Source organism: Idiotropiscis lumnitzeri, chromosome 15 (assembly GCF_059441095.1).
Source record: "Idiotropiscis lumnitzeri isolate Australia: NSW breed Sydney's pygmy pipehorse chromosome 15, RoL_Ilum_1.0, whole genome shotgun sequence".
NCBI classification, from domain to species: Eukaryota; Metazoa; Chordata; class Actinopteri; order Syngnathiformes; family Syngnathidae; genus Idiotropiscis; species Idiotropiscis lumnitzeri.
In genome coordinates, this window is record NC_142405.1 from 5,713,730 (window position 1) to 5,735,799 (window position 22,070).

The 22,070-nt window shown below is 43.3% G+C and overlaps 1 protein-coding gene across 2 annotated transcripts; it reads right to left on the reverse strand.

Moving 5' to 3' along the window:
• Positions 1-2,780: 2,780 nt before the first annotated feature.
• On the reverse strand, positions 2,781-21,313 carry cyth3b (cytohesin 3b). 2 transcript variants are annotated; one of them, XM_088316459.1, is made up of 13 exons: positions 20,988-21,313; positions 11,777-11,859; positions 11,551-11,615; positions 10,495-10,561; positions 9,567-9,685; positions 9,367-9,447; positions 8,007-8,119; positions 7,021-7,169; positions 6,552-6,663; positions 4,739-4,815; positions 4,305-4,376; positions 3,767-3,921; positions 2,781-2,905 (listed from the first exon to the last, which is right to left on the reverse strand). In XM_088316459.1, exons 1-13 carry the CDS (start codon positions 21,004-21,006, stop codon positions 2,833-2,835), a joined length of 1,185 nt encoding a protein of 394 aa, XP_088172585.1. In that variant the 5' UTR covers positions 21,007-21,313; the 3' UTR covers positions 2,781-2,832. The 2 variants fall into 2 exon arrangements, with proteins under 2 accessions (XP_088172585.1, XP_088172584.1); XM_088316458.1 differs by lacking the exon at positions 20,988-21,313 and adding an exon at positions 15,105-15,290.
• Between the last annotated feature and the right edge of the window lie 757 nt (positions 21,314-22,070).

Here is a 22,070-nt window from a genome sequence, read left to right on the forward strand (position 1 = left end):
GGAGGGCGAGGGACTGACTGCCAAAAAAGGGTCAAGTGCCCAGCTCTGTACATTATTATGACTATGACTTATTGCATAGTAATAATTATATAGTAATAAGTATTACTCCTACTATGATATTAATATTCATATAAAGAAATAACTTCACAGGGATTGTAATGAAATAGAGAAGGTGGAAAGTATGAAGATTGGAAATTGCTGCAATGGGCTTTAAAGATTATAGATATATTATTAAGCGGCCTACACATTTGATTTGATTGCGTATTCAATATTTACAATGGGGAAAAAATCTTCTTACATATTTTGTCACTCCTTATCACAAATGTGCTTAAAGTTTTGTTTTTATTTTTTATTTACTGTAAAAAAAAAAAAAAGAAATAATTCGTGTAACTCAAATGAGTCATTTCAGTCACAATGACTTGAAAATTTTAAGTTGCCCGAGATGGGCCAATACACATTTAGTTTGTATCGTGGATGTGTCTTATTAGATTTCACGGGGAAAGAAAAAAAAAACAAAAAAGCAGAAATAAAAGTGAATTTGGTGAGTCTGTGTTTACACTCCACAGACACTAGAGGGCGCTCCCACCTCACTTATGTCAGCCACGAGCGCTATAAACTTCTTCGGACTTAAAAAAAAAAAAACAGATAAGGACAAAATGGGTGCTATTTGCGACATGGAAAAAGAAATATAAATATAAACATAACTAAAAAGGTATCAATAACTTGCTGTGTTTAAAAATATAGTAAAATAGCAGAATAACACAAATCAGGTCAACCGGGCTCAACTAAGACATGGCGAGATGATCTTATCATTTCAATTTTGATCTTCTCGTCAATCAATCCATGTCGAGACAGTTGCCTCGCCTTCTCTCGTGCCACTTGGCTGCTCGTACTGTCCCGTCAAATTGTTTGAAATGTAGCCTTGGTGGCAGCGCCTCTCACTTACAACATCTCGCATAATTCATTCATGAAGCGCTCATTACGCTTGCAAAGATGTAGGCCACAATCATCAACGCATCTGCTGCAAGCTTGCTTTATGATTTAAGATGCACGCGAACGTGACCCATCCAAGAGCATACATAGAAAAGTCAACGCGACCGCAAGCTCGCGCGGGCCAATAGAACAGCATTTAAAAAAAGAATAATAATCACAAAATAATCATCATCATAATGTGTCCTGAATCGCAAAGGCTTCGCATTAGAATTTACAATCACATAGAAAACTACCGACTTCATCATTTTTGACATCTTCATCCAGGATATTACTATCATCATCATCATGAGATATAATTATCATAAATGTCACATGACAAGCACCATTTTTTTTAATATCACAAATGCACGTAACCTCCCAACACACACATGCGCGCGCACACACACGCACACATACACACACACACATACAATGTCAGTCATGGCTTTTTAAAAAACAGCAATGTCACAGTTATGGGCCCAATATATCTCGCTCTTTTTTTTTTTTTTTTTTTGATTATGTTTTAAGGCTTTTTGTAAAGAAGACCAATAGCCCAAAGTGATGCAAACAACAGAAAGCTATACATCCTATGTACATACATAACTTAACCATACATTGTTGAACATTTACAGGCGGTGTCAAAACGTTTCACAGAATGAAAATAAATAGTAAAAAAAAAAAAAAAAAGAGAGAGAAGAAGTTAGCTTATAGTCAGATAAGAAGACAAAGAGCAAGCAAAGATTACAAAACCGAAACACGTTACAATGACGACAGCAAGCGGACAAAGAACGTAAAAAAAAAAAAAAAAAACTTCATCGGACTGGTGCCCCCAACTGGGACGCGGTCTTAAAAAAGACTACTGAGGCGTATTAAGGCCACACTGAAAAAAAAAATCATAATTTTAAGAGATTAAAGTTAACCTAGGAAAAAAAAAAAAAGAAGTAGCAAGTAGCAATTTCTAGAGTGACAAAAAAACACATCTACAATATATCTATTTAGATTTTTTTTTGGAGGGGGGGCTATGAGAAAACAAAGGAAGCAATTTTGTTAGAATATAATTTTTATATTAGGATTTTTTTTAATTATTTATTGTTTTCCAGTAGTCTTTTTGACAAAACAGAAACGTGTAACGTACATGTCTGGTCTTCATTTGCAAAAACTCTTAATATTCCTTTTTGGTGAAAAACTACTTTGTACAACTCCAGTTGATAAAATACAAAATTATTGTTTTAAAAGAATTTTATTCTTGTAAAAAAAAAAAATAATAATAAAATCTGCAGTTGTGTAAAATAACCTTAGTCTTGCAAAATCACAATTTTCTCATTTCATATTAGTATCTGACTCTTATAAAATGACTTTTTTTTTCCATTTTAAACTGTTCAACGTCTTAATCGTGACTTTAGGACTTTGGTTTAGTTTCTTTTCAGTGTAACCCAAAAGCCTCTTGACCGCCTTTACAACTCAAATCCAAAATATGCACAGCTCGTAATTGTCTGCCCTTCACTATTGGATGAAATCAGTCCAGCTGACTCAAGACTACCCCCCCCCCACACACACACACACACACACACACTTTTTTCCCCCAAGATTCAAACCCTGGACACTTTGACAGTTGACACTGACATCACACGCACACACATCCAAACCCGTTGGTCCATGACGTCCCACATGCAAGTTTTAGCAGAACGAGGTGAGAAAAGAGGAGGCGTGCGCGTGCACCAAAAAGTCTTCACGTTTGTGTGCGTGCGTGCAGCTGCCCCCTCTTCGACAGGGTGCCTCCCACTTGTACACCCCATCACAAAAATAAAAAAAAAAATCACCGGTTTTGGTCTTGCTGTCTGCACTGAGGCGTCCGCCGCTTCACTTCTTGTTGGCCACGCGTCGCTTCCTGGTGGCGAGCATGTCGTAGAAGGGGTCTCTGCTGATGCTGGCCCTAGAGATGCGTAACGAGGTCATGTGAGAAGGAGGAGGGGGTGGGGGGGGGTCTCCAGCATCTTTGATATGGAAATGATGTAAGCACTTACAAACCCTTGCTTTGATTAGATGGGAGCAAAAAAGAAAAAAAAAAGAGGAAGAGGAAGGAAGGAGTTTGTGCAATGACCTAGTTTGGTTTCCATGGTTTCCTTCGCATTACTCGTTGGAAGCGACGCTCACCTCCAGTCAAAGGCGGAGCAAAACGCGATCACGCCCGCTTTTTGCCACCCAATTGTGCCGTTTGGTGGGCCAACGACGCGTCCGTAGATGAAGCGTCTTTCGCTTTGCAGCGACGAGCGAGTCAGGAAGCGGTTGGGGATCCATTTGAGAGGGGTGGGTGGGAGGGTGGGAGGGGTTTTGGGGCACACGTTCACGGCTGAGAAATCCTGTTCGCGCCGGTGCCAAGCATGAGGAGGCTCACCTAAACTATGTGTGGATCTCGTTCGCTTGACAGCGCCACGCGACCAAGCGTTGAGCGATAAATATTTTTTTCTCTAGTACATCAGGTTAGTTGGAAATTAGGAATCTGCTAATAAACAAATAGCATCCAGTTTGTGCTGTGTGTTACACTTATTGAAGCAAAATACATTTGAATAGAAATAGTGGCGCAACACATGTAGACAGGCAATGCAGTGGACCTCCGCCAAATCCTCCGGGATTGGGATCGGACCAGAGAAAAAGAAAAAAAATCCTTATATAATCGACACCCATTATAATAAAGTGGGGGAAAAAATCTATATAAAAAAAGGCTTGAAAAAGAGGTTCTAAATAAAAAAAAAAAAAAAGAAATATGATTTACTCGTTGACATTTTGTTCTTACTTGATAGATTTGATCCACTCCTCCTTCTCCTCAGGCGTGGGCGCCGATATTCGGTAGACGACGTGGTTGCCCTCCACCACGCGGCCGTCCGCCTCCGTCTTGCAGGCTTTGATCACCTGACCTTTGTGGTTGGGGTTGTACAGCTCGAAGCAGTTCTGCACGATCGCAAACAGCAGCGTCAGTCCCACAAATGTAAATTCGAATGGATGCAATATTATTTTTACTTCCATTTTACAAAATGGTTTTTAATGACAAAAAAAAAAAATTCTAATAAAATTGAAAATATAATAAATATTCTGGCATTGTCGCAGACATTTCATGTTCAGTTCAAGTAAGCGCTTAGTTACCTAAATAAATCCTTTTTACCCGCCACACTGATATTCTCAGCAATATACTTCATCGTCTTTGCACGTTTTCAGCAATTATCTATCAAACGTTAAATTTGCTTTACAAGTTCTTGTAATGCAGAGCGCGATGACCACTTTTTCCACCTGCGCCGATAACAGGGAGCATTTGGCCAGCAGGGGGCGCCACTCACCGGCTTCCTGGGCTCCTCCACCTCCCTGATGCTGAGGTTCTCCAGAGGAATGATCCCACGAGGCTCCTTGTCCTGGAACACAAATTGGAGCAGCACATGAGCTGGAATCGACGCGCTTCGATTGCCGTTCAAGTGCAGCGGGGGCACGCGACGGGTCCGAAATGAGCGCGATCAGGCAGGATCGGAGCCGGCTAGCGAGCTGATTAATTGCCAATGAATGATTGCTTTTAATAATAATGTGAAGTGCCATAATCATGATCACTTTACAAAGGCGCAACATTTTTCTGCTTCAACTCCATGTATTTATATTATCATTTATTTTTGTCCAATCAGGTTTCAGGCTCTCCGTGTTGCTATGTCAATGTAATCTGCCGGTGGCCTTCGCAATTGGAGTTGGAGTGACTAAATTGCGTGCGTGTGTGTGCGCAAGTTACCGTTGTGTATTCAAAGTAGTAGAGGCAGTTGTCGGTCAGGATGAACCACCTCCTCTTCCAGGTTTTCACGCGACCCCCTGAGGGAAAGAGCAAGAAACAGCACAGAGCAAGTTGAACAATGGCCGCCATATTTGTCATCATATTCAAATATGAGACTTTTTGGAAATTTTCATTCCTTTTACAATGTGGAGCGTTTTCAAAATCATATTCCGACTTATTGATAATTCGCTTTACATGACATTAAATCACACATTTTTTTTCTATCTAAATATTTTCCCTCGCTAACTGATCTGTATAAAATTGAATATAAAAAATGAATAACGTTTCATGAAATTAATTTATAATAGTGAAATTTTTGGCTTGTTTCCACTGCAAATTTCTAATTTTGTTGTCATATGGCTTTATTCTTGTGAAACTACGATTTTCTTTTCCCGCCTTTTGTGACATCAGTTTTATAAACTAGATTTTTTTTGCCCCATATTTAGTGTGACTTTACTTCAATCCTTTTCTAATAGTTTATTTTCCTTTTTTTTTTTTAAATCTCACTTTTACCCTTGTAACATTTCAAATTTCCCATAAATCATATTCAGTCTTACAAAGAAAACAAAACCAAATTTCTTTGCTCTAAAAAAAAAAAAAAAAGATTGAGGAGCTTCTAATCGAGCGCCCCCGTACTTTTTGTCCACTTAAGACGACGTGGACGCCTTGACTTGCATCCAAACTGCACCAAAAGCATCCGTGTGTGCGTTTTTGTACTTTGAGCCAGCTTTCCACTTTCCGCTGCGGCATTTCCTTCCTGTTTTCTTGGCGGCTCAAAATATGCGAGACACAAGTGAATTTCCTTACGTTTCCATAGACTCTGGCTATTAAATTATAGCCTAGCCAAATTTCCGCTGCGCGTTCACAGCCATTCATCGCCTTCCCATCTTCCGGGCGGTTATTTTTAGAGAGTAACATTGAGGAGATTCCGGTGCGCGAAACGCCTGCGAGCATGGTGGGGGCGTACCAGAATGTAACCGTGTCGGAGTCCAGGAGGCACGATGGAGCAATTCACATTCATACTCGTTAGTTTGTACGTTAAGAAGCAGCGCCGGCCAGATGTGCGTGCTAATGAAGATCGCCAGCTGCAGCGCTGTTGCTTTTACGCACGCACGCGCTCTGTTTAGACTGAAAAAGGAAGGCAAGGAAGATGTTGAAAGGTGATGAGGCTTCCAAGTATGTAAGAAGCACGAAGAGGATCAAATAAATGTAAATTGGATCATGGCCAAATTACAACCACGGGGAAATAAATATTATAGACGACCACGTCGACACGCACACACACGTGACATGATTGAGAAGAGTCCAAGGAATCGTAATCCTCAGTTTCATTCGGCAGTCCAAAATAATGAATTATAAATGTCCTATTTATAATGGCCCAATTACAAATTCCAAAAGTGGGCGGGGCCAGCCATGTACTCAGCTTCCTGCATTTGATGCGCTCTCATATTGTAGCCTCCATTGCAAAAAGAATTTTAAAAAATGTATTTTAAAAAAAATAAATAAATAAATCAATAAGTTTGATACCAAAATTACTGTTCTATAATTGCCAGAATTTTTTTTTTTTAATTAAAATTAAAGTTTAAGCCTCCCATAGAAATGGATTCTTTTGCAATTATTCTAACTAACGCATATACATTTATTTATTTATTTGAACGGTAATATTATGCTTGAAACATTGTGATTATATCTCGCACCAGAAAAAAACAACAACAAAAAAAAAAAAACGATTGATTTGGAAGGCAAGGCGTTGAGAAGAACAGGAAGGCCAAACCTAATTTGAGCAGCCAGCCCTCCCTGTCCGGGTTGAAGAACGTGTGCGTCAGGTCGTTGCCGTCATCCTCCGGGATCTTAAACGGTTCGCTCTTGATGCTGTCGTACAGATTCTGGACGGCGACAGAGAGGACAGACAAAAAAAAAAAAAAAAAAAGAAAAACTCGTGTTCACTTCGCATTGGCAGGATGAGAGCAGGCAGTGCATTAAAGACGACATTGACAGACTGCGTTTCCTCTTTCGAGCGGGTGGGCGATCATGATTCAGACTTTCGTGACTCTGGGGGCAGGTTTGATTTAAAGAGCACATGTGGCGCCTGTTTTTCCCACTCAAATCAGGACGAAAGTACACAAAAACAGTCAGGACGAAATGCTTTTCCCGTCTCGGTGTGCTTCTTCACAAACTTTTATGGCCCAATTTTAGAAGCGCCTTCAAAAGCTTTGTCGCAAATGGAGAGCGGAAACTCTCACCCTGAGCAGCTCCTCGGGGAGGTCGCCGCCCTCGTTGATGCCTCGGTTCATGGAGATGAAGCGCTCCACGGGCGGCTTGTCTCGGACGTTGGGGTTGTGCAGGCTCGTGTTCAGCATGATGATGGCGAAGGAAAGCACGTAGCAGGTGTCTGCGGAGGCCGCGCGCGGGTCAAGAGAAAACAAAAGAAAGAAATTTCATTTATTCATTCCCAACCGTCTCGTCACAAAAAATTCAAGTCGAATGTTGTTGTTGATTTGAAATCACTCATTTCCCCTCAGCGCCGGCCGGACGCATTTTAATCAACAAACAGCCTCTTGCTGCGGCGGCGCACAAACACACTCGCATTGATTTAATGACGCCCCGTCATCGCTCCCGCCCGCCCGCCGGCCTCCGCACGTCTGCGCTGCACACCTCCGCCAATATCCGCGCTGCCGTTTAGGACGCGACGTGCGCGCCGGCCGATAAGTTAAGACGGGACGGGTCGCCGTGGAAACGCATCAATATTCAGGAGTCAAACAAGAACAATCACTTATGTCAAGACAGGAGGCAACGAAGGACGAGCAAAGTCGGCATTCTACCGCGATCGATTTCTTGATCACTTCTGGAGACAAACAGCAAACAATGATTTTTGCCGTCAACTCATTCGCTGCCATTGACGGATATAGACGCCCAAATTTTACCCAGGCCGGCAGTGAATGAGTTAAAAAGGCACGGCTATTCCTTGAGGAAGGGTCAATGCCGAAAGCTATTGTTGGCTGTGTGCTAGCGATTCATGCGAAATATTCGGTTGCACATTCACATTAGCAAACGAAAGGAATATCGAGTAACTAATAAGATACTTTGGCGTGTGTGGGCGTGACGACAGCAGCATTGATGTGAGGCCGAGCAGGTCTGATGGCTGCTATAATCAATTCTCGCTGACTCATCAATCAACCACAATGTGTGTGTGTGTGTGTGTGTGTGTGTGTGTGTGTGTGCGCGTTACCTGTTGACTGGAAGACGCCAGGATTGCACTGACAGTACCTCGAGGCGAAGGCCTCCATCATACGATCGATCTTCTGCGCTTCGCCAGGAAGTCTGAAGCTCCACAGGAACTGCCTGCAACACAAACACGGTCGCGGTTGCGTTTGAAGGCGAGCTCAGCAGCAGATGGCCCGGTAAATGCATTTACGTTCGGCATCTGTAATACATTCGTCGGGCTGCTGCTAAATTAGTTCAACAACATTCGGGGCTCCTTGGAAGAGATTCTTTGGAGAACAGCCTGATATAAGCAGTGAGAATAATTGAAATTGGGATGAAACGACATCATTGAACAATAATGAGCGGAATATTCCATTAACGGCATGAAAGATACGTGCATTCAGTGGCCAAAATCTAAGCACGTCTTGCTGTAAAATGACCATTCAATGACGGCACAAACCTGTTGAACAACAAACTGCAGGAACGCGTTTTGTTCATTTTTTTTTTCACAAAAAATAACTCACTCAAAATTTTAATATTATTGTTGTACAAAGTTTGTCCTGCACGTTTAATCAAATCTGCAAAAACAAAAAAAAACAAAGCATTGGGCAAGCAACTAAGACAAGTCTTCCATCTAGTGGTGAATAGTGATATTACAACGCTTCTGCCGTTTGCCATCCGGAGATTTTTTTTTCCCCATTTTCCTTTTTCACAATTTTCCAAATTTTTACTTCTTCCTGGATTTGTTTTCCCCATGGCCGCCGTTTTCCGTGGAGAATGTTAAAAAAAAATAAAATAAAAAAAATTAAAAAGTGGTCAGTGGCCCCTCCCTGTTTTGAGTTATCGAGTATTCCAGGAGGCTGCCGATGCCAGCTACCAATATTTAAGGCCCAAAAAAAAAAAAAAAAAAATCTGACAGCAAGTAAGTCCTCCTCTGCAGTGGTTTTCGTTGTACTGCGGCACTTTGAAACGTTGGCAAATCATCATCTGCGTCAGAATCGAACGCCTTTGTTCACTTTATTTGCATGTGTGTGTGTGTGTGTGTTAAATGAAATGTTATACATTCAAAGTACTACAGGCATCAGTACCCCGTATGGCTAAGTACTCAAAGAGTGAATATTTGTTCAGGTATCGGACTGAAAAAAAAAGTCCGATTGAACATCCATCACCAAAACGGAAAAAATTGCCACAGTTGCGAAACTTTATAGCATGAGGACGTCACTCGGGACCTCAGCCAAAGATCAAGTGGTGCCAATTTGTTAATTAGCAGGCTGCTTCCGGGCCCATTAAGGATGTCGCAATTCCGGATTGCAGTAATTCAAAAGGTGAAACGAGATTTCCCGACAAGTGTTTGGCCGGCCGTCGGCCACTTGAGGCAAACTCACCTTAAGGCTTGGACCAGATTGAGGTCTGCAAACTCGTGAAGCTCCACAAAGGCCTGGAGCACCTTGATGTTGAAGTCATCACTAAAAAAATAAATAAATAAATAATGTGAAGCACGCTAGCGTCGCGACTTTATCGTCTCAGCCGCTACCTCGTAAACGTTCACTCCGGAGCTTAGCAAGGACGGCGGCCGAGGACTCACCGTTCGCCCAAGTAGTCCCCGATGACGGTCTTGTTGAGGCCTTCGCCTTTGTAGAGGAACTGCGCGATGTCCTCAGCTGTGTTCTGGAGGAGATCGTTTTCCAGAAGGAACTGGATGCCCTTCAAACGGAACACAAATAACGTTGGTCATTTAAAAAAAAAAAAAATGCTGCATACTTTGGTTTGTAGCATGTCTGGCTTTTGAGGCATTTTCGTTTCTTATTTGGAGGTTTCAGCTAATGAATTTTACCATATGTTGTAATTTAGATCTATGATGTCTCAGAAAAAAAAACTTACATCATTATATTACATATTATATTTCATATTATATTTGTACTATTATTACTATTATTATTATTATGAAAACCTGAGGCGCTTGAGAAAAAAAAAGTTTTTTTCCCAGGTTTTTGTAATATTGTTAATAATAATAATAATTATAATTATAATAATACCAATAATAACAATTATTATTATTATTATACTGAAAACCAGAGGTGCTTGAGGAAAACATTTTTTTTTTCAGTATATTCTTCTGTAAATGCGCCACAAAGTGTCAGTGCACTGAAAGTGTATGTGCCATAATTTTTATTTATTTTATTTTTTTTTTTTTTTTTTAAATGGGGCACTATGTGCAACGTGGATCTTGAAACAGTCCCGCAAACTGCTTGTTCCTCACCACATTTGCACAGCTTGTCGCTATCCATTTCCAGAAACTAGCACAGATTGTTGTGATTTTTTTTTTTTTTTAAACATCCAAAAAAAAAACTAAAAAAAATCCCTTTTATCTGAAACCAGAATCAGCTTCCATCTTATCATGTCAGACTGGCTATTAATTCCAATTTGAAAAAGATCTCTAGTCCGTAATTTGACAGCAACAAAAATGACGAACATGCTCAAATGCGTGCATGGACAACAAACAAATGGCTGACCTTTTTGGGGTCCATGTTGAACTTCTTCCTCCCCATTGCGATCTGTTTGTTTCTTTGTGTGGTTTTGCTGCGCAGAAAAACACAAACGCAGCCATGACGTGACACTTGAGTTGGACGGCGACGACAGGCCGCCAGCAAAGTTTGCTCGTCGGCCCACTGGCACCTTGACGGCCAGCCAATGGTGTTTATTTCAGAACGGGTCTCGAGAGCCCCTCCAATAAAAGCTGCAAGCGCAGTTCAGGCCATATTTTGTCCGAGGGCGGGGGGGGGGTGACTTTCTACCTTGGAGCAGCAGACTCGGAGCCAAACAAGTCCCGAGCGGTTCGGTTGCGGCACCTGAGACACGAGACCTCACGCCGCCTTATCAACCAATCAGACAAAAGCTTCTGAAGCCGGGCGCTGAGCTAATGTTTAGTCTGGGGGGGATTGCAACACACACACACACACACACTCGAGGGAAAGTAACGCCAGTCAACTTCTTCTTGTACGATTGCTAGGGGACAACGAACACGAATGCTGCTGTGCATACTTCTTATTTTCTTCTTTAAAGTCCATATTTATAACTCAAGAACCGAAGCAACTAACCTGTAAAATGGGTCAACTATTTAATTATGAAATAATGGACTTTTTTGTGATATTATTTATAATATTTATAATAAGTTATTAATTATCATGAATAAATAAACGCATTTAAATTAATCAATTTAATTGGGGATTTTTTTAACTAAAGGCCCAAATATTACAAGAGTCTTAAAATGATTTCAGCTGGTTAAGAAATGTTACATTTTTGGTGAATTTATTAAATAATTTTTTTTTCTCTCTCATTGGAAATTAATGAAAAGTTGAAATTAGTGGAATGTGAAAACTAGTAAACCAGGTGTGCCACATTGTGCTTTTCACCAAAACGGAGCTTGAAATACAAACTTCCAGGCTCGCGGTAAACAAAAATCTATTATTTCTCAAAATTATTCAGTCATCGTACAGAAATATAAATTTGACAAAAAAATTCAATCAGAAACCCGAGGAGGATTACACTGAACGCCAATTCAAACTCACCTTTCCCCAACGCAGGTTAACTGCTCGATTTCCGTCATGACTTCTGCAATCTCAAACTTCAGCCGCTGCAAAAAAAAAAAAAAAAAAAAATCGTCGACTGAATCACGATGTTTTATTAATTCTCTACAAGATGGAGGAGGACAAAGCGAGTTTTCCATCGAACTCATCTAAGTCATGCAAGGAAATGAAATGACCCGCTGCTGCAGAACAAACATCCGCAACTCACTTCAATATCATCCAGCAGCTCCTTTTTCCGGCGTCGGATGTTGCACAGCTCATCCCGTTCCTCCAGCGACAGGTCTTCAGGTACTGCGCAGAGAGGGGGAAAGTGAGGATGAGAAAGGACCGGCAGCCAGTCAGAGTCGCGTCGCGTCGCGCCGCGCGGATTACGCTTGGCGCCGCCGAGCAAATGTACTCGCGACGATGACCTGAATTAAAACAGACAAAAGATGGCACAATTCAGCCTTGCCTTGAAATACAAATTTCAATGCCAGTTATTTGTTTCAGCCTCTCCTGGAAAAAGGCAAAGAAAAATAGCACAAAATAGCAAAGACGTACTATAAAAATTCTTTTGGCGGTCCTGTTGCGTTTGGTGTGATTCCTTGGCCACTAGGGGCAGCATAATGCGGCCGAGCAGACGCAAATGACTCAGTTACGATGCTGAAATATTTGCCTGTCTACACAGATGATAAAGAATATATACCCGAGTGTATCAGGATATTACTAGTTCTAAGAACTGTTGCTCAAAGGAGTCTTAAACAGCCACTCTCTACGCTAACATTAGCATGTTAGCATTGAACAGGAGGCCCGTTCTTAAAAATAAAGTTTTGTTTGACTTAAACTGGAATTGGGAGTGCCATTAAACAGCTTAAAGCTTCTTCTTTTTAAGAATTTATTTCTTAAGTGCCTGTCAAACTGCTGCTCACTAGGAACTGACTGGAATTATATCTTCAGTTCGTGCGTACGGGTTGAAGCAAAATTTTAAAATGTTTTTTTAAAAAGAGGCAATCTTGCACCGCTACAAACGCATTTCAGGCCACTCGTATCTCAAGGCATCGCTGTCTTACACCTAGAGAGGACGGGGACACGATTGGAAGAGTGTTGCGTAAGACGCAAGTTTGAAACACACACACACACACACGCACGCCCCCCCCCCCCCCACACACACACCTGAGCATCTGTCACGGGGGCCTCGCTGCTTAAATATTATCTTTGATTCACTTGTTGTCAGCTAATTAACACTGCAGGGAGTTGGAAGGAGTCCAAACACACACACACACACCCCCCACACACACCCACACACACACACCCACGCCTACACACACGCACACACATATTCTAGCTCGCTCTGAAGCTCCCCAGGGACACCTACTTATCCGCCATTTAACCGTGCCACCGCAACCTCCGCTGGAGGACACACACACACACACCCACAAGCCCGCCGCCCCCCACCCACACACACACACCAAAAAACAGCAATCCGGTTGAGAGTGAGCTGACAGGAAGTAGGTCATTTTCACATGGAGTTATAGCAGATTGTGCCTCTCCTGTGATTTCTCTCTCACACACACACACACACGCACGCACATGCACTGAGTCCGCCCCCACCCCAGCACAAAGTGGGGGTGAGAGCTGATTGAAAAGCCCCGAGTGAATCATTCGCCTAAGCAGCTTTACAATTCACACACATTTCCTTCCCCCTCCGCTTTTGTTTCCCCTTAACTGGAAATAATGAAACTTTCCTTCCTATCTGCAGAATCTCCCTCTTCATTCTTAACGATTGCGTCAATCCCAAATCATCTCCATTTTCAGCTCTTGGAGTTTTGATGAGACAGAGCAAAAGAAGCTGTGCGCACCATTTGCCCAATCAGGTCTGAGGGCATGACGGGCCCGACGATCACGAGAGCTGAGGAGCAGATCGCTTTGGATGGATTCCCAAGAATCGGAAGCCGAACCCACGGCTGCGCCGATTAATTGAATCAGTCCTGGTCCAACCGATGCATGCCCAACACAGTTTAAGACTCACCAGTTCAAGTCGCATCCAACCGACAATGATTTATAGTTTATCCGACCCGAGAGTCCAATAAGATAAAAGTTTCCCACAAGTGCTTTCAAATTGAAGCTGAAAGACTTCCTCAGTACGCACAGTAGGACACTGTCTTTTAATTGAGTTTATTTGCCGTCTAAAATCGAAGCGTCGCAATTGGAGGGGAAAAAAAAAATCCCATGACTTTGTTGCGAAAACAAAAAAAACACAGATTAAGTGAGTCATAAGAGTCCGAGTGAGGAAGACGGAGATCACATGCTCATTTTTCACGCTGCTGATAACGGGGCAACTATTTCATGCGCACAAACGAGCGTATGGCGATGTAATTGTATTGAAAGCTATTCTTTGTTGGGGTCACTCACAGCAAGTGCCCGGCCGACTAAAAAGGGGGAAAAAAAAAAACATTTGCAAATTTCAATTCAACCTAGAATATATATTTTAGTTTTTTTTTTTTCAATTTTTGCAGGAAAATCATTCGTTATAAAGCTTCACAAAAGAAAATAGTCAAATATTTCGCAATTGTATTTTTTTTTTTTGTATGATTTCAAAAATTGTAGTTTAAAGTAATAATCTTCATCAAAGTGATTTTCAAAAAGCGTTTCCTGTCTCGACTTTATAAGACAACCATAAAAGCAAATTAGCTCGCTAGCTGCTAGCATGAGAAGCTAAAGTAGCTGTTCGCAACTTTGACCAGTGCTCCCGCACCGCAAAAGAGGAACTTAAATTCCTTAAAGTTGTTTGTCAAGATCACAAAAACACTTTAGTCATCCATGTAACTACTAGCGATCATCTCCGACGACCACTGCTAAAAAAAAAAATAAAAGCCTTTGTGGATATTTGACTTTTTCACACCTCCGTTCTTTACGACGTGCTTTCTGAGAAAGAAAAAAAAAAAAAGCCAACGGTTGCAAGAAGCCAAAGCAAATATGCAAAAGAGAAAGAAGCAAATTTAATCCTTTACTGTTGGCTGACGTTACCTGAGGTGCTTTTCTGTCCCATTTTTTGGAAGATAACAAAAAGTTACATAACGTCGGAATACATAAACCCAATTTGCAGATCATAAAAATGATGATTCTAAACTCCCACAAATTTAAATTGGGGTCAAATTTTTGCACAACCTCCTCAAATTAACAAAACAGGATTCCCTGCCTTTTATTTCATGAGCAAACTTTTTTTTTTTCTTTCTTGTTATGAGTGACAACTTCAGCCAAATGTCAAGAGAGAACACAAAATAGCGGCGCGCTTCCTGATTTTGCCGTCGCTTTCCCAGCAAGACAATGGACGGACAGGCGTCTACTTTGATTGGGAACATTGGGCAGGTCCTTCCCGCGACAACGGCGAACCGCGTAAACATTCGCCATTTCCCGTTCGGGAACACCTCATGACAAACGCGTCCACTGCAAATACACGCGAGCCACCGCCGGGCTGAGAAATGATGCAAGCATGCCGTCAGGAACTCGGACCGGTCCGTGTGATGCTGACCCTGACGCTGGCTCAAAATACGTACCACATGGCTTTTTCCACTTTCTGGCCCCCATGACATCGGCAGAGCGGCTTATTCCCTTCCAAAGTGTAACATTGCACTGCGCTAAACGTCATGACACCCACTCACAGCTCATTCGAATGCTTCGGGAGCAGGAGCCAAGAAACAGAAACCGTACAGACGCACCGACGGCTCCAAACACGTGACACTTGTAGCCAACATTCCTCCTAAAAGAACCGGGTCGTCTGGACAAACCGGTCCACCTTGCCGCTGCTCATCTTTTCTCAAAACGCTGAGCGGCGGTGACGGACGATTTTTCTTCTCAGTCTAGCTCAGGTATGAGATGTTCCTCTTCACGTTTTTGCCGAGGGACATGGCGTTCTCGCACCAGGAACAGGACGGCTTTAAAATTCCCGTGCTGGGAGAATGATGAACGATCTTCTGTTCATCTGAATTTATTTCAAGTGAAAAGTCAAGATGCTTCGTTTTGTGTTTCCTGTTCCTGATCTTGGCTGGATCAGGACAGCGCTAGCGACGATGTTGCAGCAGCGTTCCACCTTATGTCACATGCGTCGTTATCCGCTGATAACGGAGAGAGGCCATCTGTCGACCGCAGACGGCGAGCGGTCTTATCATTTTCGTCTCTACGCTGCACCGACTTTCGCCCCGGTTGTCACGTCTCACAATAACAGCCCGATTGAATCCGAAAACAAACATGGGGTGGACATGTCGCTCAATGCCGCAATGTTTTGTCATCGCCACGTTTTACTTTCTGGTCTTGATTGTCTTTCATTTCTTTGTTAATTGGCCAATTAGTCAGTAATTACATGGATAACATCCACAGGCACGTCAGCGACTGTAAGGATAAATGAAGAGTCTTACGTGACTGCAGTTCATTTTAATAGGAACGGACATTAGAATCCACGTTCTACGTTGAATTGATTGTCAGAAAATATTTCAGCAGGGCCGCAGTGCCGAGTGACTCACTCAGCGGCCAAAACACGTGTTTTGTTCACTGCCATCCCCGGTAGAATGAATGTACTTTTTGACGTCTTTATCCGTCAATGGGAGTGAATGAGTTAAGTTTAGAGTCACGCACCGACGCGAGATGAGAAGATATTCAAGATGCCAACTCAAAGCAACACAAGGACGAGGACTGACGGATTTTTTTTTTTCTTGCCAGGTCTGACTTGAGGCCGTCATTTAAGCCACCTACTCGGAATCATTCGAGCACACAACCCAGTGCATCCACTTAACCCGCCGACAAGTTGCTCAGATGGCCGCCCTGCTGTGCTTTGTGCGGCGACAACACGGCCATCCCCGCCGTCCTTCTCAGCGCGACGACTTGGTCGCAACGGCCGTGCCGTCTGTTCGGCAGCACCAGCAGCTCGTCCTCTCGCCGAATGAAGGCGGAATGAATTTTGCATGATGCGGCAGCAGCGGCAATCCAGCTGCGGGGGTAGAAACATGCACATTGTGCAAAAAAAAAAAAGAAAAAAAATCTCAACGATGCTCAAGATGTGCTGAGCCATGTCAATGAGTTGAATGACTCACTGACCCCACTGAGCGAGTCACTGAGTGTTACAAATCCTTTCTGTGCCAGTTAAGGGGCCAGAGGGGGGCCGCAAGATGCTGGAGGCTTGCCAGCTCGCACACACACACACACACACACACACACAGGTTGGAAGACGACCACAGAGACAAGAGCCAAACACAAACTTGGTTTTGCTTTCCAAATTTAGGGCCACGCTGGGAGCGATCAAACACTTGCAAAAATGCGATCAGAAGAAATTAGTGTTAAGGTTCCCCTGCAGGAAAACACCCGCCCCCCTTTTTTTTTTTTTGGAATGACTGTTTTTGTTAATACTGAGCCAAAAGTGAAACAATGTGTGACATATATTATTATCCTCATAAATTTGGGTTGCTTGCTGCAAACTAGGACATGCTGGAAAATCGTCAATTTCAAGACAAAAATTGTTCCGGAGGAACAAGAGCAAGAAATGCATCAGCTCAACACAGCCCAGAAGGTAAAACCATCAAGAATCAATAAAAGGCAGCCGGTAACGGCGAATCTATGAGAGGAAATATCCTTAAAATTTAAGAATGTAGCTGAGATGAACGATATGTCAAATTCATATTCGCAGTGAGAAACTGAGAACGCATTTTTTTACACCGTTCCGCAACCTTGTTCCTCGAAAATGTCGTCCGACAGCACCGATGTTTAACACAAAAAGCTTTCATTGTTGTCCATCCACAGTGAGTGCATTGTCGAGCGACATCACATTTCTTTCCCCCATCGCCGTGAAATTCGTTGGCCACAATTTCAAGGTTTTCAGAAAACGTTTCATCGCATTTTTGCCTTTCCGTGTTTTCTGGATCACATCCGTAACGATGCAATGACCCAGTTTTCAGATATGATAATCACGTGACCCTGAGACTTCAGATCAGTTCAAAGTGAGGAGTGGCTTAAGTGGGAACGCGGAACGACATTCACAGGGCGATCATCTGATCCGTGCACGTTCACCGAGAATGAAATTTATTGAAAGAAACTGCGAGCCGCCTCAGTTGCATTTGGGACGGGGATGTTCAGACTCACAGGCCCACCTTTTTCCCGCAGCTACAGAACTACAAGGCAAACAATCTTTGGGCGCTTACATAAGCGTTCCTAACCTCCCCTTTTCCTGTCCATTGGAGCCTCCCTTCCTTTCTGCGAACCCGAACGCCACGCCGCCACCCGCGTTGCTAAAATCCGACTGGCGATCGAAGTCCCAAAAGGAGTCCACATGAGTCCAAACATAAAGCAGACTCTAAAATGGCCCAATTTGTCTAATTCTTTCCACGCATCGTGTCCCAGTTGATTGTGAATGCATGTCATTGTTTGTTCCACTGGAAGGAAATTAGAGACGTACTCGAAAAGAACACGTGCGCTTTCCTCTCTTAGCTGCTCCAGACACAAAAACAACACCGGTCGCTTTTTGAAAAGTCAAACCGGTGGAGTGCAAGTGGCTCCAAGCAATTCAAGCTTATCACGTATGGGAGTCGTCCAAGTCCGGAGCTTTGACGTCCATATGGCTCGGTCTGCCGTAATCGACCAGACCGAGAGGATGTCTCTGCAAGGTTTAATCGGATTTGGGGTATCGGTGAGGCCGAGCTCGACAAGGGCGCTCTGATGGAGCCCCAAACAGAAGCCAAGTCGGCGAGCTTATTGCCAGCATTTCAATCATTTGAAACGCGTACAGGACCTTCCGAGTATTTGGAAGACTTGGCTTACAGATTTGCGGTTTTAGAAGCAAAAAGTGCACTGACCTGGGACTGGACACCAATCAACCAATCAAACATCGGATTGTTAAACATGACTATCGTAAATTTAAATGGGATGAACTATGGACTGGTTCCGTTTTGTTCATCTTTGAACAAGTCCTAGTCCTTAACTGTCTGCCCTTAAGTTCCCAACACTTTAAAATATTTAACTCATTCACTACCATTGACGGATAAAGACGTCAAAGATCCTTTTTTTTTTTTTTAGTCGGCTGGTAGTGAATGAGTAAGCACCTACAACATTTAGAGAGTCTCAAGACTTTTCACATTTGCTTCCTGGCAAATTGGTTACGCACAGAACTTGCCGAACTGAGACATTGCTTTGCACTTCTCCTCAAGTTCAAAATAAACACCCACGGCTGCAACTTCACATTCCTGCCAGTATTTGCAATGAAGGTGACCCAGTACATTTGCCACCAAAAAATAAATAAATAAACCACTAAAAGAATGCACACAATCAAAGCACAGTTTGTTCCGACGTGTGACGACTCCACTCCACTCAAACACTTCACAGCATGTGGGCTGCGGGGGAGAGACAAGACAGCAGCCGCAATCACCAAAAGCCGGCTTTTGAAAGGAAAGGGAAGCCGTCCGTCCGATGAAAGGCACTGACATCTCGGCCGTGCGTCATAACGCCACAGACCGCATACTTTAAATGGGAGACGTTTTTAAAAGAGTTTCTCCAGTAGACGGTCACAAGAAGCCGGGAGTAGAGAGTGAATCAAGACGGCGTGATGTCGAGTTTGGACAGCCGCTCGCGGAAAGTGAAATTCTTTGGTTGGCAAACCGATGCAGTAGGAGGGATACCTTTGGCTCGCCGTACGCAAGCCTTTGGCTATTTGTCAACTTTTGTCTGGCACTTTGTCTGGACTCCATTACATAGACACTCACACATTTTCCTCTCAGACATCTCAGCATCCAGTACAATTATGTCTCGCGCTCTCACAGTTTGTTCTTTTCCACCCACTTGTCAGTGGGGTTGCAAAATTGCAGGAATTTACATAGTTGGGAAATGTCCACGGGAATTAACGGGAACAAACCAGGAATTTGCTGGATTTAAGTTTGGCTAAGGGGACAGAAATATATATACCTAGATTTTATAAACTATTTTCTCACTTTTGCCATCATCTTGGTCCTTTAGCGAGGTCTCTCTCTCTCTCTCTCTCTCTCTCTCTCTCTCTCTCTCTCTCTCTCTCTCTCTCTCTCTCTCTCTCTCTCTACCCCCCTCCCCCCCTCTCTCTCCCTCTCTCTCTCCCTCCCTCCCTCCCTCTCTCTCTCTCTCTTTCTCTCTCTCTCTCTCTCTCTCTCTTTCTCTCTCTCTCTCCCCCCTCTCTCTCGCTCTCTCTCTCTCTACCCCCCTCCCCCTCTCTCTCTCCCTCCCTCCCTCCCTCCCTCCCTCTCTCTCTCTCTCTTTCTCTCTCTCTCTCTCTCTCTCTCTCTCTCTCTCTCTCTCTCCCCCCCCCCTCTCTCTCTCTCTCTCTACCCCCCCTCCCCCTCTCTCTACCCCTCTCTCTCTCCCTCTCTCTCTCCCTCCCTCCCTCCCTCCCTCCCCCTAACTTCACTGCGGGTGCATGCGGGGGTGTGCAAGTGATTACAAGTAAAAACGATTGCGTACGCGCCACCAGACTCCGAACAACGACAGTGCGGCAACCAGGATGCCGTGCACGCGTGTACCTTTTACAGCCTGCAGCGAGTCAGCTCGCACGCATGGCTGCAAACACAGCGCCATATGTCCGTCTGGTTTAGCCCTCACGTGTGCCACCTCCTGAGGCCGAGCCGGCGGCACCAAGCACAATGACAGCTTTATGCCCCGCCATCGTACACCTCGTTACTGTACATCCTGCAGCTCTGCAAGCCGTCAGCGTGCGGGAGTTTGGTCTGGCTGGTGGAAAAACAAAAAGTGTGGTTTCCCCAGCCCACCTGCGCCAATCAGGAAACTTGGCATTTTGATAGCTTTGTGAGCGCCAGACTCAGCAGAGGTAACTGAACTTAGCATGACATCGTTTTGAAGCGATGTGCAGTGAACCCCCGCTATATCGCGATTCATTATCTATAGCTCAGATCGAGAGTATGCCTGTGACTAACGATGTACTTTGTGTTTGTATGTGTTGCTGCGCCATATGTGTCAAATCACTCTTTTTTCTAGGTTTATAATTACCATAACTTCTATGCTATTTACTAATAGCTTGTCTATAAGCTATTGGAAATTATAAATTCTTATTAACCAAGTAAACAATGTTTCATTAAGTTTTGCTTTGTGTCAGTTTTACAGTGAATTTCAACAGGGAGCAAAAAAACTTTATTTTAATTGCATTCCATTATGTGATTCTTTTGCAAACACTGGTCGGGTGGACCCAAATAAATAAAAGAACATGACACATGCATGATGCTGCTGATAGCAAGTGTGATGCCCACACCGCAGGTTGTCATTGTTATCACGTGTGGTGCATTGGTCTGCCCGCGAGCTGCCTTCAGGACACTCGTGCAGGGTGGGAAAATCAACTTTTACTCAAAATTCACAAACTGTTCTGTCATCCTTTGTAATTAGAATGACGAGAGAGAGCGTAATTTGGCATGACTGCGTCCTACCTTGGTTGTCCTCGTCCATACTGGCAGACTGCGATTCAGGATTCCCGCTGACAGAAACTTCCAGCCTCCAAATGAGCTTTGAATTTATGGCGTCCTAATTCCCCGGCCGGCCGGCAAAGCGTCAGACGCACAGCTTGTCTCGCGGGCAGCGTCTCGTTTGGGGCAATAAGCTCGCCATTTGGTCTTCGACCACCTTCCGGTCCACCTCCTTTCGACTGAGAACGATGCGTTTTAGGAGGAGGCGGCGGCCTCCTTTCGGTCAATCGCGGTGAGTGTCCGCGATACTCGAGTACGCCTCCTCTTCTCGTATGGTTAACGGGGAGCAAAAGCTGTGCAGCTTGCACTCGGCACGCAGAATTAACCCGGAAGTGTGATTATTTGAGTTCAAAGTAAAAGCTTTACTTTAATGGGGGTCACACGACTTGGCGATTTGTCTGTTTTATTTTGAAAGATCAAACCGGAATGTGTCGTGTTTTGACGTTTAATCCCATTGGGGATTCGACTCGCACACAAACAGTGCGCGGTTATCAACTACATCCACGAAATGCCGCTTTAAAATTAATATTGTGACATTTTGATGAGCAAACTGAAAATAAAAAAACTATTTGGTGCCTTGTAAAATGTTTCAATGCGCCCTTTAAATAAGCCAATGGATTGTTTGTTGAGAGTGGTGCGTTCAATGACTGTCAGACTTTTATACATACGTCAACGTTTAAATGTTGAATAATGGATTTGTATCTTGCGGGGAGAATGACATGTTTCAAATATGAGCCAATCGTGTTGATTTTGGTTGCGTTTGAATGGAAAAATCCATCCATTCATATTTCACTGATCAGGGTCACAGATGAGCTAGTGCACCAACATTTTCAAAACTTACTTCTTGGTACTTCTTGGGTGCTGACTCAAATTACCTTGAGAAATTATATTAATTATGAAAAGACATTGTTCATGTTTGTTTGCGATTTTTCACAATAATTCCAAAACAAATATCAATATGCCACCCTCAATTTCTATAAAACTCTGAAAAACCACAACGTCCCATCACGAGAGCGCTATATTTAGAACAGGCCTGCAGGTTACTCA